Below are 16,110 nucleotides of genomic sequence, written 5' to 3'. Positions count from 1 at the left end.
AGTAGGAGGGGGGCTGTGTGGGACTGCTCCCAATCCAACGGCAAAAGCAAGTTATTTTTAGAGCTCCTGCCTCTCGGATGCCCTCCACCCGGGTGACTAATGCAGAGCTGACTCTCCTACAGGAATGCTGGGGACTTGAAAGAATGCTGGGCTTGGGCTCCTGCCTGGCCTCTGAGGCCCTGCTCCGCCCCTCAGTGGCCATGTGGCTCTGTCACAGCACCCGTCTGTGCCTTTTTTCTCATCTGCAAAATGGAAGTCATAACACCAACACACCAACCTCACAGGACTTGCAATTGTTAAAAGAACAAACATGAAAATGCTTTGTAACTGTAAAGGGCTGAACCAATGGGAGCAAGGACAGTGTGCCCCTTATGTGCACCCATATGGTGTAATTCTTCTAAGTGCATGGCACGGAAATGAATTACCCAATGGAGAAGATGGCATTGGTCAAATGGGCCACCTCCTGCTCCGGGACCGCAGCGCCGCCAAGGACTGCTTGGATCTGCTCAACCTTGCTCTTTGCCTCCAGGATCCAGGAGGCCAGGCTGCGGTCGTCCAGGCCCGGCCCAGGCCACAGGCTAGCGCTGGCATTGCGGAGGCTACTGAGATGCTTGGCCTGCTCCTGGAGGGCAGTATCATAGGTCTGGAAGCAAGGGTGGCAGGCCATGCACACTGGGTAGCGGTCGCAGAAGCCTCGCTGGCACTGGTCACAGCGAGGTCCGGTCAAGCCGGGGCGGCAGAGGCAGCGGCCCGAGCCCTTGTCACAGCCTGGGCTTTGTGTTCCCCGGAAGTCACAGTCACAGGCTGGCAGGGGAGAATGATGGTCGGGGCTGGGTCAGGGAGACAGCGCAGCTGGTGGGAGAGCCCGAAGAGGAGGCCTGACCTCCAGTTCCTTCTACCTGACTTAGAATAATGGACTGTCAAGGCTGGAATAAAATCACAGTAATGACAGCAGAGAAGGCAAGCCTTTGCTCAGCACCCACTCTGCACCGGGCTGCTCTGTGCCCCACGTCCATACCCACATGACCTCATTTGACCTTCACAACCACACCGTAATAGTCAGCCACCCTTCTTTTCCCATTTTTATAGATGAGGATCTGAGGCACAGAGAACTTAAGTGCAACATGCCTTCCAGAAACTGGGGCCTAAAGAGGGGAGCGGCTCACCCCTGTCACCAGGGAGGTGGAAGCTGAGCGAGACCAGACCCGGGTCTGCCTGCTCCACGTCCCAGGCTTTTGTCAGCACTTGTCAACCTGACTCTGGGGAGAGTACACCTTTCCCCCTGAGGACTCACTTTCTCCATCTATGAAGAAGGAAGAAACATCCTTCCCCCACTACTGGGCCCTAGAGGTGGCTTTTGGGAAATGCTTTCTCAAGGATGTAGGGAGAAGCCCTCCTGTCATGCAAACACAGGTGGCCTAACCAGCCGGCCTTAGGGGTGGGCCCAGCCAACCAGCAGGGGCAGAAAGGGGAGCATGTGCCACCTCAGGTGCAGGGCGTGCACTCCTGTGCCATAGAGAAGGCCCTCTCATACCACAGGCCATACGCCCCCTGCCCCGAGCTCACCCCGGCTCACCCCACAGCCTCAGCACCCACCCCCTGACCCAGTGGACACCCACCTCGGCACCCAGTGGCTGCTTCTCCATAGGTCCTGTCTGGACACTGGCGGATGGCCGCAGCACTGCATGTCAGGCCACCAAACCCTTCCCGGCAGGGGCACTGCCCTGTGAACTGTGGGGGACAGCACTGTGAGGGAGCCCCCCCAGAAGCCCCAGCCTTGCCTGGGTATAGGGGAAGTAGCCCAGGTCCCTGGTCAGCAGACAGAGCTCAGGATTCACCAGCTGCCTGCGAGCTGGTGTGCCCCCAAAATAAGGGCTCCCATCAGAGGCAGGCTCTGAAGTCAAAGACCACAGTGACCCTGCAGAAGGTGTGGTGAGTATGGCATTGCAGAAGGCCCCGAGCCAAAGAGGAAGGGAGACTGGGCAGCCTTCCAAAAGGGGAATGAGGGCAGCAGCAGCCCAGCCTGACCTTGGGGAGGCCCAGAGTAGCATGCAGGGGAGACAGAGGCTGATGGGCGCGATTCTCCCCCGCTGAGGGGCCCATGGGGACACCCCCACCTCACACCTGGTTGCACTGGGGGCTGAGGGCATTGTGCGGGTCGCAGGCACACGGCTCACAGCCCTGGCCGCTGGCCAGCTTCCAGTGGTGGGGAGCACACTGGTCACATTTGGGGCCCACCACGTGGGGCAGACACAGGCAGCGCCCACTCTCCTCATCGCATGGCATGTCCGGCCGGGACCCCATGACGCTGCAGTCACAGCCTGCCGGAGGGAGGGCTAGTGAGCTCTCGGCAGACAACCAAAACTCACCCGCAGAGGACATACATGAGGGCAGGGGCCCAGCCTGGGAAAGGAATCAGGCAGCTTCGTTCCCTCCAGATAACCTGTGACTCACAGGACCACCGCGCTTCCCACCAGGGCCTGCCCTGGCAGCTTGGCCACCCGCCCTCCTCCACTGGCTCGCCACCTTCTAGCCCAGGCTGGTGCTGCCACCTGCTGGAATCCAGTGGCACAGCACCTGGTGTCCCAGAAACCAGGGCAAGACCTGAGCCTGGTAGCTCCAAGGGCCATTCCCAAGCAGGGCCATGCTGGGTCCCCCTACTCACGGTGGCAGCCCTTTGGGTTGGTGTGGGTGAGCCCTGTAAAGCCCGGCTTGCATAGGTCACAGCGCTCCCCCTGCACATGCTCCTTGCACATGCACTGCCCGGTCACTGGGTCACAAGGAGCTCCCGGCACGGCCCCATCCGGATCACATTCACAGGCTGAGAGAAACGGCCACCACAGTCGGAATAAAGAAGGCAAGCAGGGAGTTATAAGAAGATTGTGGAAGCCAGACTCCTGGTTCAAATCCTTAATCCACCACTTACTGTCTTATAACCTGACAACTTTAGTCAAGGTTCTTAACCCCTCCATGTCTCAGTTTCCTCATCTGTAAAATGGGGATAGTTATACCGTCCTCACAGACTTCTGCGGAGGAAGAAATGAGTAAATGTAAAGCAGGTGGAACAGGACTTAACAACACATGTTAAGTCCGATAGAACTTTCTGTTGTCATTATTTACTGAACAACCGCCAGGTACCGCACAGCTGAGCACCCTCCCATGTTGCCTTATGCAGTCCTCACGAGAACCCTGCAAGGTGAGGACCATCACCCTTCTTGTACCAATGAGGAAACTGAGGCCCAGAGATGTTAAGGCATGTACTCAAGGTCACACAGAAATAAGTGCCAGAAACTGAAGTCAAACTCAAGTCTTTCTCCCCCTTTCCATAAACAAGTCATATCAACAGGAAATGAACCAGCCCTCTCCCACCCCCACATTCAGATTTTTTTCATGCTTAAATGCAGATTCTTCCTTCATCTAGGTCTTAACTGATTTTTAAAAACCCAGCCTGAATCTAATTGTTTCAGTCCACGTTGCTCTCTCCCATACAACCCACTGGCCCTGGTGGACTTGTGAGGTCACCCCTGAGTGTTACATCCACATATTCATTCAATAAACATTCCTGCAGCATTGACAATTTGCCTGTGGTTGTGCTAGGGCCTGAGGATATAAGACATAATCCCTGCTAGGGAGGCATGCTCGGTGTTGGAAGAAAGAAAAATACAGAGCAAACCACATCACATGGTAAAGGCAATGGCATATGTATGCATAAGGTGCTTCCCCCATTTTCTCATGCATGTACAGTTTATGTAACCAAACAGTGTGTGTGTGCTTCCTTACAGCAAAAACTATATTATGTATTTACTTTTTTCTCTCCTTTGTGCAAAATAAGGGCTACACAATGCATGATTTACTGATTGATTAATGGTCCAGAGCGGTTGGGGGTTTGCTTAGAAGTGCACAGCCAAGTTTTAAAAATGTCCCGAAGTCCTGACACGCAGCCAAGCCTTCCTTAGGGCTCCAATGTCCCCAAGGACATTGCTCTGCCATGCCCAGAGTGGATGGGGAGTAATGGACAGAGGAAACGCTGGGTCCCCAGGGCCCTGACTCACGGATACAGGTCTCCTGAACGGGAACACCAGGACGCCGGTTCTGGAAGTAGTGCAGCTGACACCGCTCACAGTTCCTGCCCTCAGTGTGGTCCCGGCAGTTGTCACACACACCTCCATGTGCACCCTGGCTGGCAGCAAACACAGCTGGGTCAAAGTGACACGTCTCTGAGTGCCCGTTGCAGTCACACCCTGAAAAAGGAGATTGCCAGGGCTGGTGTTAGACCAGCACCACTGCCACTTACAATATTCCACACAGTCTCAGGGGCATCTCCTGTGACTCTGCAAGATGCTCCAGTCTGCGAAATGAGGAGGCTGGGTGATTTATTTAAGGTTGTATGGACAGTAAGAAAGAGTGTAGAGTAAGAACTCAGGCCTCCTGGCTCCCGGTGTGGGGGCTAACCCAGGCATAACGTCCCTGTTGGGCCAGACGGCCCTTTCGGTGGGGTTCGTCCCAACTGTCCCCCATTGCCACCATGGGTCTCCTGCTAGGTCACTGCCTCTCTCTGGGCGGGGGATGCTCGTTTTCCTCATTTGTGCAGAGGAAGGCCCTGACTCCAGGGGCCCATTTGAAATAGGAACCAGACATGCCCTACACAGGATAAGGCAAGTGGAGAGGCCAGTAGAAGGAGGATCTGGGGATACCAGGAGATCCATGTGGCATCACAAGCATAGAGCAAGCCATGGTCCCTCCAGAGCAGCTGAGAAGGGTTAGGGAGGCAGAGGACAATTGAAACCCAAACCCTCTCTCCGTCCCGGCAGAGCAAGGAGAACTTAAATTGCAGGGGTGCAATTAAGATTAGATTAAAATAATAAAGAATAGATTCTTCCTGTGCCCCAGGTAGGTCACAGCACCCCACCCAGTCACTACAAGGGAGGGATGACCCCAGGCTCATACTTTGGCATTCGTGGGGGTTCTGGTCATCTGCAGGTCTCCAGGGCTGATTGTTGTAGAAGGGGGCACAGCGTTCACAATTGGGGCCAGCAGTGTTGTGCTGGCACACGCAGATATCATGGACCTAGAAAAGGGGGCCATCAGTCATCAGCAATAATTACCAATAGAGTGTCCCAGGGATGGACCTGCCCTTTCCCCTCTGACCCTCCAGCTCAGCAGTCAGGGTCCAGCTCAGACCTCAGCCCTGCAGCCTTCGCTCAGCACCTGGGACACTTCAGCGGCCTGCTTGTGTGCCGTTGTGTGTGTGTGTGTGTGTGTGTGTGTGTGTGTGTGTGTGTGTGTGCGTGCACTGTGGCTCAAGCTAGGTTTTGAAAAGCTCATTCCTTGCACTTGGACATCCCCGTGATGCCCAGTGCAAAGCAGCCCCTAGAGGGCACCCAGACGTCCTTGTTGGCAAACCATGATTCTAGAAGCACGACCCCTCCAGAGATTTATAATTCCAACAATCTATGACTGCGGTTGTTTGCCTAACAGAACTGCTCTGATGAACTGTTATTAGACTCATTAAGGTCTAAAAATAGAACAGCTATTGTGTGTTAACTGTCTTCCAAATGAGGCCCAACACCCTGGGCCTGGTATTCAGGTCCTGCCTCAGGTCTGCTTGCTTCTCATGCCGCGTCCCACCTACCAGCACAGCAAGGCTGAGCTTCCCGCTGCTCTGGACAGGCCCCACTTCCCCCACCTTTTGGGCCATTACTGATGCTTTTCTTCCTGCCTAGAATTCCCTTCTCTCTCACCTCTCCAGCAAAATCCTGCCAGCCAGAGGGGCACCTCCTTCCTCAGGCCTCCCTGGCCCCTCTGATTCCACGGATGTCAACCCTGGAGGCACGTCAGAGTCACCTGGGGAGCTTTTTAAAATACACCAGTGCCCAGGCCCAGTTCAATACAAATGTCAGGGACAAAGCCCAGGCTTGGGTACTTTTTAAAGCAGCGACTCCCTTGTGCAGTCAGATTTGAGAATGACTGGGCTGGGCCTGCCCTCTCCCTCGGCGTCCCACAGCACATTGTGATTGCGTGTCAGCGAGCCGGCTCCGCCTGGGCTGGGCATCTCTGTCTGGAGGCCCTAATAGATGGCCCGGGCCTGGAATGACCTCCCTCTGCCTCCTCTGCAGCCCAGGGCAGGAGCTGGCCCAGCAGAGGAAAAGACAAGCTGACCAGCATTTGTTTCACCCGCACTTCCCTCACAGGCCATGTTTCCTGATATCCTCACAGCCCTCTACAGCTACAGCAAACCTCACACCCGCCGTATGTTAGCAGGAGAACTGAAGCCCCAGGTAAGTGAAATGACAGCTCTTTCTGCCACTTGGCCCAAGGTTCTCTCTCTTCTGCTGATGGTTTTCAAGTTTGGTCTCAAGCAAAATCCTCTGGGTTACTTGTTAAGCCTGAACTTCTCACTCCCCTCCCTGACCCAGCTGGTCTCAGGTAGCTGGAGCTTGCATTGCACTCTGTCCCCACCCTGCCCCGTCTCACCACTAGATGGGATTCTTGAGTCCCCAAACCGGTGGCTCTCAGCCCCCAGGATCACCTGAGAGCTCTAAAAAGCAGTAATAAAAGCAGAGTCTCTGTGGGTGGTGATCTGAGCAATTCTTTTTTTAGCTCCCCATGAAATTATCATGTGTAGCCAGAGTTGAGAGGCATTGCCCGAAGCTCCCCGCAAGACCCACGCATATGCTTACATGTAACTGAAACTCAAAACCATCCCAAACCACAAGGCAGGTTTAAGGAAGTGCTACAAAATTCTGTCCTTTGAAATGATAATCACTTAGACTCTCTCACTGTTGCTAAAGTTTTAAATACCCAAGTCTTAAACTCAGTGCCCTCCCTGCTTCACGGGAGCCCAGAGAGTGTCCCCAGTCTGCTCTGGTATTGCCCTCCCCCCTGTGCCCTTCCCACCCGAGGCTGTCACCTGCACCACGGAGGACGGGTCGGCAGGGGCTCCGGGCTTGGGGGCGCAGTGGTCAGCATGGCCGTAGCAGAAGCAGGTCCCCTGCAGACGTAGCTGGGACACAGCATAGTAGGCGCTGGGGGGATGGTAGCCTCGTTGGGGTACAGGAGCCAGCCTGGTGAAGTTGACTCTCAAGTTTGTGATTGTCCCCAGTTCTGAGAGGGGCAAACAAGGAGTGGGGGTAATAAAGGAAGGAAGTTAGGGGCAAATACGCTGGGCCCAGATGGGTAAGGAAAGGAATCCTGACCTTGTCTTCCCTTCCTCCCTGCCTTCAGAAGGCTACCCAAAGCCCTTCCCCCAAGCCCTCCACTCTCCCATGATGGGAAGGACCCCTCCACTCCGACTCAGGCCTTCTGAGCCTGTGGGACTACCACCGTAGACCTGCGGAGAAAGCAGGCAAGTCTGAAATCCAACCAGGTTGACGGACATGTGAAAGACCAGGAAAGTTCTATGTCCTGGGTTCCAGCCCTGTTTTGCTCCCTTCAGAGGAAGCAAGAGGAGTAGCCACACTGACCTTGAACTTTTTGGCTTCGAGTTGCTGGAATCCCAGACGCTAAGTCCATTAGGTCAAGCTGGACCTACGAAGCCAGGAGGAGGCAAGGACTGAGGACGAGGCGAGCAGGTGCCCCAGGCTCAGGAGTCTTTCTCTCCACCAATGTTCCACATGCCTCGTATTCTGAGGCCCTTCTCGGCTGGAACCTGAGAGGACCCTGGGTTCAAGACCTGCGAACTGCCCTGGGCCACAAGATGATCACTGGGCCCTAATGAATGTGCAGCGCGCGCGCGTGTGTGTGTGTGTGTGTGTGTGTGTGTGTGTGTGTGTGTGTGTGTAACCTCTCCGTTACAGTTGAAAATACAGCTATCCCAAGAACTTCCTGATTTCCTTGGGTCAAAAGTTACAGTGAGCTATATAGTGCATATATGAGGGTTCAGGGGATGCTGAATGAGAGGGCCCAGGGCATACCACCACCTTCCAGACAACCCCAATTTCAACTATGCTTTAATAAAAACACTCATTAGATGGGGCTTCGTTGGCATATCCCATAAAGAGTCTTCATGTCAACCCTTCACAGATCCTGTGTTAGGTCTGCGGGCTGGGGAACGTGGTTAGTAGGGACCTGGACAGGCTGTAACCACAGTGATGGGGCAGGTTGGCCACACGGGGCGCTGGGCTCAGCGCTGGCACATCTGACAGCAACCCTGAGGGTTTGCTGAGCCTGGGTCAGGAAAGGAGAAAATATAGTCTTCATCTGGCCAAGCGTACAGCATGTATGGAAGGCAAGGAGGAATTGGCCCAAGGTGGCAGGGTTCAGAGTCAGACAGATGTTCTGAGCTGTCTCTAGAGGCAGGGTCTCACTTCCAGCTCAGGGTTTAAGTTGAGGTGACCTGGAGCTGTGGCGTCCACCTGAACTTCCCCAAGGGCAAGTGTGGGGCTCCATGGATGGATTAAGCTGAGGAAATTCACGCTAACATTAAACCACCAAGGTGAAATCAGAGCTTTGAATTAAATGCATGTAAATTTCTCAGCTGACTAGCCATCCCAAAGTCCCCACACTGAGCAAAGTCATGTCCACCCATCGTGCAATGGGGCGCTGCCAGCGAACCAGGTGTGGAGGAGGCTGGGGAAGAGAGTGGGACTGGGTTGTGCAGTGCACTCCACTTGGCCTTGGAATATGCCCTGTGGACAGCAAGAGACGAGCTGCTAACGTTCTGAGGGTGGCCAGAGGGGTCATTCCTGGAGGGTTCAGGGAGGACACGGGTGCTGACCACAGTGTCCCCACATCTTCTCCAGAGGCCCGGTGACTGTGTGAACAAAACTGTGTCCCTGTGCCTACTTTTTCAGGGTCCCCACTACCTACCTTCCCCCCATCTAGGTGCCTCTGGGGCAGGGACTGGCACCGGATGTCCTGCCAGCTCTGAGGCTGGCCCTGGTGGACCCAGGGAAAGGTGGAGGTGCAGTCAGCAGCCAGGTACTGGTACACCTGCCAGGTCTTGCCAAAGTCCGAGGAGCGTTCAATCAGCATTCCAGCTGGCATGGGCCCCTGCGGAGACATGGGGCAGGGCCCGGGTGACACAGGGAGGGGGCTCCGCAGGCACAGTCACAGAAACAGGCTCCTGAACATGCGCTGGTGGGCCCTGAGAACCAGGAGGGAGAAGGGGGCTGAAAGGGAGCACGTGTACTCAGGGGCATCTGGGTCCAACTCTCTGGCACACCACAGGCCCCAGATGGTTTGCCCCAGGAGAACAGTGGAAAGTAATAGAAATTCCAGCAGGCAGGATCCCGAGCTCAGCCCACCACCCAGGAGGACAGATATTTCTCCCATTGCACTTCCCAAAGCCAAGCAGTTTTTATCCTGACTGGCTCTTGGTTCTATCCCTGCCCTGCTCTCTCTTACTGCCATGGTCATGCTGAGCCTGGGACTCACAGGCAGCCTCTGTCCTAGCCCTCCAAACCACTGACCCCGCTGCATGGGGAGATCTTCTACGTGGCTCTCTGATCATGTCACTCCCTGCAACTCATCAGCAAAGTTATTAAGGCAGAATATACCAAAAATATACAACTGTACAGTAAGTGACAGGCCCAGTAGAACTGGTACTTGGCAGAGTGGAATTAGTTGGATGGGTGGAGGGTAGGGGATGCAGAGAGGCATCATAACCACTGCACGGCCAAGACAGGGAGCTTGGAGGTGCCCCTGTTCTCCCAGGAATGGGCCTTTGCTGCCACCATGATACAAGCTCAGGGCAAGTGTCACCCCAGCCAGGGGAGGCAGGATCACTGTACTTCCTTCCAAGTCCACATGGCCCAGGGTCCCCTTTTCCCACCCACTGTCATCCCCAGGCAGCAAACCTTAAAATCCATCATGATGTCTTGAAGCTGGAGTCTCCTGTCCAGGTCCAGCTGCAGAGAGACGGGGTTCACATCTGGAAGGACAGAAAGTAGGAACTTAGACCAGAGAATTTCCACCTTCCCAGCCAGGAGGAAGGCTTGGACTATACTGGCTCAGGGAAGTCAGACACTCTAAACTTGATTCTCCAATTTCCCTCTTGGGAAGAATGATGCCAGTATGTTTCTGCTTATCTGTCCTTGGCCAAATTTCCTTCCCTCCATCCACTGATGTCCCTAATACCTTAAAGGGACTCAGCTTGTCTGTTCTACAGACCTGTTCCCAAAGCTCATTTCCTTCAACAAGCCCATGGTGACTAAGTGGAGTAAGATAAAGGCACTCCTCAATATTCTTACACTTTCCTTAACTTCCAATAAATTCTTCTACCGATAACATCTGGAAGACCTCAAATCCAGAGATAGAAGGTTCTGCTTGTCAGCCACGCACATCCCACCGCTGTAAGAAATGCCTGGAAAACCCACTCCCACCCAGTGAGAGTCTCTGCAAGTTCGGGCCCCTAAAGGCAGCAGGCCCTTACCATTCTGTGACTGCCACCAGCGCATAGGGCCTGAGGACGAAGCCACGTTCTCCACTCGATGACTGTTGTAATTGTGAGGCAACCTGGAGTCACATTTGCAGCATTTCATCTGCCACTGTGGGACAGGGAGGCAGCAGAGACTCAGAGGCAGGGTCTAGAGAGGATTCTCCCCTATATCCTTCAAGCCCAGAACATTCTCTCCAGGCCATCCTACCCCTGGGGACCTACTGATTTCATGAATACACTTGGAAGTATTAGCCTCTTAAAACAAGGCTGTTGGTCATCTTTTAATTTAATTCCTTTGTGAGGTGGTAGAAAAAACGTGGGTACATGACACTGCCTCAAAGAGAAACTTGAAAAGGGTCCCAAGAACAAAAAGAATAAAAGAAAGGAAACGCACATCAATTTGGCATCTACTATGTATCAGATCCAGGCGAGGGAGTTTACATCTCATCCCACTAATCCTGGCAGCCTGGGGAAAATTGAGTTTCTGAAGATCAGGGAGAGGCCACAGCAAAAAGGTATGTGGGAATGTGAGGCTCTAGTCCTAGCTCTGTCACCCCACTGTCTGGACTCAGTTTTCTCCTGTGTAGATTGAGTGGAAGTTGGAATAGAGTCATTCAATCATTGAACAAACATCTATTGAGCGTGTCCTATGTGCTGGACCCTGCCCTGGGTCCTGGAGTTATAATAATGGACAAAACAAAGATCCTGCCCTCAGAGAGCAAACATTCTAGTAATATTTAGATTCTCCTGAAGGCCTTCCAACACTGATCTTTCCCAGATCTGGCATTCTCTACCCACAAGAGAGAATCCTAGGTCCCCAACCAAATGGAGTTCTGTAGGTAGGCAGCCCCCAGACCAGGAGGGAACAGAGCAGAGGAAGTCATCTGTAGCTTGGAGTTGAGGGCAGAGGCTCTTCCCCATGAAGATCTGGGCCCAAGTGGACAGCCAAAAGAGAAACAGCCCCACTGGGGAGGTCCCCAAAAACCTAGACCTTCCCAGGCCTGCCCTGTCCTGGAGGGAGACAAGAGACAGAAGCAAACCCATGCGCCCCACAGCAGGACAGAGAGCATCAAGGGAAAGAACACGGCCAGAGAACATGGCCCTTCTTCTTTTAGTTTGTGTGTGTGCATGTATGCACACACACAGACACACACACATCCTCACAGAGACAACGTGACTTTGTCCCAGCTCCCCCAGGCAACACACACAAAATCTGTCTTCTCTGAGTGACCATCACCCCAAACCTGTGCCCAGTGTAAGAAACACTGTTCAGAGGATTCCAAATCCACCCACTCACAAAAGCAAGGCTTGGACAAGAACCTCCCTGACCAGCTGGTGCTTCTGGGTAAGGACAACCGTACTTCCACATAACCCATGCCTCAGCTTTGCCCTAAGTCCGCAAACACAGACCCAGGGGAAAGCTCTGCTGGTCTTCTCTGAGGCCTTCCAGTTCCTGAACTTCTGCCCTGTCCAGGGAAGGCAATACGCTAAGGAGGCCGATGTCTTAGAATGGGGGGTGTCTGCTGAACCGATTAATCCGACAGCTCAGGCCCAAAGCGCTTGAGGTAATATGCCAAGCCTGTGCCTTGAGTTACAGAAACTCCTTGCCAACACCCATCTTCCCTCTCCATGGCTCACAAAGCATGGCACAGTGGAGAACGCAGAAGGGGGGCCACGGGTGGTTCTCTGAGCCTCTACCTCCCACCCCATGTTCCAGTTCCCACCTCCTTTCCACAAAATAAGAGAATTGTCCCCTTCCTGGTGCTTTGAGTGTCCTCATCATGTCCCAAAGTGCTTTATTAAATGGTAATTATTTGGATGTTTAAGAATGGCTGGCACAGGTGCCCCGTGCACAATAGCAGCCCCTGCCCCCTCCCCTTGCTGCCCCGTCCTTTCCTTATCCTGCTCCACTTCTCTTAATAGCATGTGTCTGTACTTGACATACTGTGCATTTAGCGTCTGTTTGCTTGTATTATTTGCTCATGGCTGCCTCTCCCTACTAGAATGTACACTCCATGGGCATAGAACTTACTTTCCTTTACCTCTGTCTTCCAGTTCTTAGAAAAGTGTCTAGCACATAGTAGGCCCCCAAGAAATACTTACTGAATGAATAGTAAATGCTCAGTAAGTGCTAATATTTTCATTCACATCATTAATAGACACTCCCTTCCTGCACTCTGGGAATTTAAAAGAAGGGGCGGGGGTGGGGGGTAAGGAGGTAATAAAACACCAACACAAAGTGATGGCGCACCTCCAAGGTGCCAGGCATTGCTTTAGGAGTTTCACTATGATAACCTACTTAACAAGTAGCAGTATTCCCATTTTACATATGAGAAAGCTGAGGCTCAAAGAGGCTATGTGACTTTCCTATTGACCCACAGCCGGCGTGAGCAGTAGCCCCAGAGAGGATCCCTTCCCACCTCTCTCTTCTCTCTTTCTCTCTTTCTCCCTCCCCTCCCTTCCTGGCATCCTCTGGTTTCCACCGGGAGCCAGCTGGGTACACAGGCATCACACGAAGCAGGGTAAAGGGTGACAATCTCTGTCTCACTCAGAAGTCTTGGGCTGACCCTGCAGCTGACCACGGGGGAGCCTGAGGCAGAGAATGCACTCGGAGAAGACAGCCGGCTGTTCGGGCTAACCCACCCCGGTAACCCAGAGACTGTAGATGTGTCAGTGGTTCCAATAAATACCTGAGCACTTAAAATAATCCTTTCTGGGCAAGAGAAGCCTCCTGCTGGAATCTGACTCTCCTCCGGAGTCCTATTTTGGTAACTAGAGCGAGCAAGCCCCTCTCCGCACTCTGCCCAGCCTCTCAGGGGCAAACTTTTCCACCCCCCATCCTCTGCACTCAGCACATGTCCCGAGGACAGACAAGGGCCAGCTGCCTTCCAGCAGCCTGTCGCCAGCGCTCCCTCCCCTCCTCTGCTGGAAGCTGACTCCAGCCTGGTCTCCGGCCAAGAGAATGCCAGAAACAAGGCTTTCTTTCCTTGGGCCATGAGACGCAGGAGCAGCGACAGCTCAACCAGGGGCTGTGGAAATGCCCTTGCTATTCCCAAATGATGAAATATTATGTAACTATTAAAAATACTATTTAGAGAGTATTTTTAATGTCATGCAGACTGTGCTTACATTCTCAAGTTTTACAAAAAGAAAAGTTGGGTCTAACCTTGTATATACATCATGACCTCAAATGTCTAAAGGAATACAAAGCATTTGGAAGGAAATACACCAGTAAGTTAGGTTGAACCATATGGTATTGCTGATATGCAGCCATTGTGCCCTACAGAAATGGCAGCTGCGTTCAGTTTAACCTAGTACCTCTGGGTAATGGGATCGAGGGTAACTTTTTTCCTTCGTTGTTGTTTTTTAATCATTTTAAACTTTCATATGTTGTCTATATATTAACTTTCACACTTGGGAAAATACACATTATTATAAAATAAAATAAACTAAAAGTGTCCAGGGTATTCCGCATGGGCTGATTCCTCTGCATCCCCGTTCAGTCTTTATGGGCAGTCTGTGGGGAATCGGCGCCTTCTCCACCCTCCCTCCACGTGTGCAGGAGCTGACCGGGGATCAGATGGCCTCATGGGCTTAAAACCTGCATGTTGCTTATCATAGTAACATAACTAAAGGAGGGATTTATCTCAATCCTTGCAGACAGGCTAAGCCAACAGGCTTGGGACAGGTATTTTAAGTAGCTCTGCTTGTCAGCTAGCAAGTGGGATGGAGGCCTGAAATAGAGCATCTCATGGCAGGAGCCCATGTGCAGACACACTGCTAATTTCTTCTCTCCATGTGGGCCTCGGTTCCCTTTCTATGTTATTCCTGTATACCTATATGTAATATATGCATAATCGTTAACATGAAGCTCTTCTTCTCCCCTTGTGTGTGTTGAGTGTCTCCTTCTCTCCCAGAGACGGAAGCCCTCAGCTAGAGCCGCCTCCCTCTCCAGGGTCATGTGGCCAGCATTCTCCTGGCTGTGCTACCTCAGAGGCGCAGCACGATTACCAATTCAGCCTGTCAGGCCCGAAGCCAGCTTGGCCCCTGCTTGCTCTCCATCTGGAAAGGCTGGGCCTCTTCCCCTATCCTGGAGCGTTCTAGAAGCTCGTCCATCTGGCTAAGACAAACCCTCCCAGAGAGCTAGGGGAGGGCAACAGAGAGAGCAAGAGCTGGCAAGAAGCTAAATCAGAGTGGAGAGGGCTGGGAAAAGGAAGGCCAATGCAAATCAGAACTCTGAGCCTTTCAGAACGCAGAGCTAATTCTGGGGGAAAACAGGAAAACAGGTTCTGGTATACATGGCCCAGCTCCCGCCTAGGAGCAAGCCGAGGCTGCCTGTGTCTGTCTAAGGAGCTGCAGTCAGGGTCATGGCTGCGAGCCAGAGCCTAAAGAAAGGAATCCAGGACAAAAAAAAAAATCTAGTTGCCTGCAAGAAAAGACATTCCTTACACTTCGGCTTCCTCGTTGGTAAAATGCAAGGCTGGGTCGAGATAATGAAGTTGCTTCCTGCTGTAACATGCTATTAGAATTCTCCCCTATCCCAGCTTATCTGCTCAGGAGTTAAAGACACTGCAAACAAGATGGCAAAGGAAGGAAGAGAAAAATAAGACATTGGCCAGATGCCATACTGGAGAAACATATTTCCCAGCAAAGTGGGCAGAAAATGGGTTCCCCAAGGCCTCTGATCAGAAAGGCTCCCATTAGATGCCACTGAGATCCACAAGCTATGTCAATGGATATTGCCAGCAAAGGTCAAAAGTTGAGGCCTGCTGTGGTGCTGGGAGGAGAGCCCCAGGGCTGTGAGGCACGTTTAGCTTCTTCCTTATCATAACCAAAGCCTCAACTCAACACCGCGTCCATGTCCATCCAAACTAAGCTTACAAAGCTCACATTCTGAAGCCAGTGACAGAGATGATGTATACCCCACACCCAGAAATTACACTGCACCAGGCTCTCTTCTGAGCACTGTACATATGTTACCTCATTTCATCCTTCCAAAATTTCTGAGATAGGTATATTACACAAATTGGTGAGTATCTTCATTTGGCAGATTAAGAAAGGAAGTCTTAGAGAAATTAATAAATGTGTCCAAGTCCAAAAAGCCAGGAAGATAGAAAGCAGGGATTTCTGTCCCAGGGTATCTGCCATCAAACCTTCTCATCCTATTCTGATTCAGGGACCTCAGCGGTCCCTTGGCAGCATTAAAAATTGCAGGGACTAGAGTTGGTTGTCGGGACGCTCCCTCCCTTCTCCCCTGGGAATAGCAGCCTCAACCCCAGCCCACAGCAGAAAGAGAGATGTCTCCCAGACCTGAGTGCAGAAAGTTGATTTGCATGCATGGATCTCAGCTCTGCAAATGACAATGGCTCCTAAAGCCCGTCCGATCAAAGAAGCAAGGAAGGTCTACAAGACATTGCCCAGAGACTTCTAGGGGCCTGGAGCTCAGGAGCAGCGGTGTAAGAGGCCAAGTCAGCAAAGCTGTGAGGCCACCCAGGTTTGGGTCCAGGCCTTCCCACCAGACTTCTCCCTCTCTCTCTCTTTCTAGCCCCAAAAGCTGCACTGCTTAGTCCATAACAACCAGGACTCAAGAATCTCACATTCCATCAACTCAAGTTTTGCTTCCCTCTGGTAGCAACCTTTTCCCCCAACATTCCTTTCCATTTTCTTCCATTTCCTCAAAACTTACCCATTCTGGGTCTTACTCTCTTGGGACCCTTTTCAAAAGCCACAGC

The 16,110-nt window shown here is 52.6% G+C and overlaps 1 protein-coding gene across 2 annotated transcripts in view; it reads right to left on the bottom strand.

The window, feature by feature from the left end:
• LAMB3 (laminin subunit beta 3) overlaps positions 1–16,110 on the bottom strand; it is a 58,732-nt gene that overhangs the window by 10,556 nt on the left and 32,066 nt on the right. For both annotated transcript variants that reach the window (XM_073216986.1, XM_073216985.1), the window contains 11 exons: positions 10,373–10,487; positions 9,798–9,871; positions 8,809–8,991; positions 7,464–7,527; positions 6,911–7,104; positions 4,948–5,068; positions 4,053–4,241; positions 2,666–2,821; positions 2,125–2,321; positions 1,620–1,731; positions 426–804 (listed from right to left, as the gene is read on the bottom strand). In XM_073216986.1, coding sequence (XP_073073087.1) covers positions 426–804; positions 1,620–1,731; positions 2,125–2,321; positions 2,666–2,821; positions 4,053–4,241; positions 4,948–5,068; positions 6,911–7,104; positions 7,464–7,527; positions 8,809–8,991; positions 9,798–9,871; positions 10,373–10,487 — 1,784 coding nt within the window. The remainder of the gene's footprint in view (positions 1–425; positions 805–1,619; positions 1,732–2,124; positions 2,322–2,665; positions 2,822–4,052; positions 4,242–4,947; positions 5,069–6,910; positions 7,105–7,463; positions 7,528–8,808; positions 8,992–9,797; positions 9,872–10,372; positions 10,488–16,110) is intronic.

This window comes from Manis javanica, chromosome 11 (genome assembly GCF_040802235.1).
Source record: "Manis javanica isolate MJ-LG chromosome 11, MJ_LKY, whole genome shotgun sequence".
NCBI classification, from domain to species: domain Eukaryota; kingdom Metazoa; phylum Chordata; class Mammalia; order Pholidota; family Manidae; genus Manis; species Manis javanica.
The sequence above is the reverse complement of the archived record's forward strand: the minus strand, read 5'-3'. Positions and strand labels throughout refer to the sequence as shown.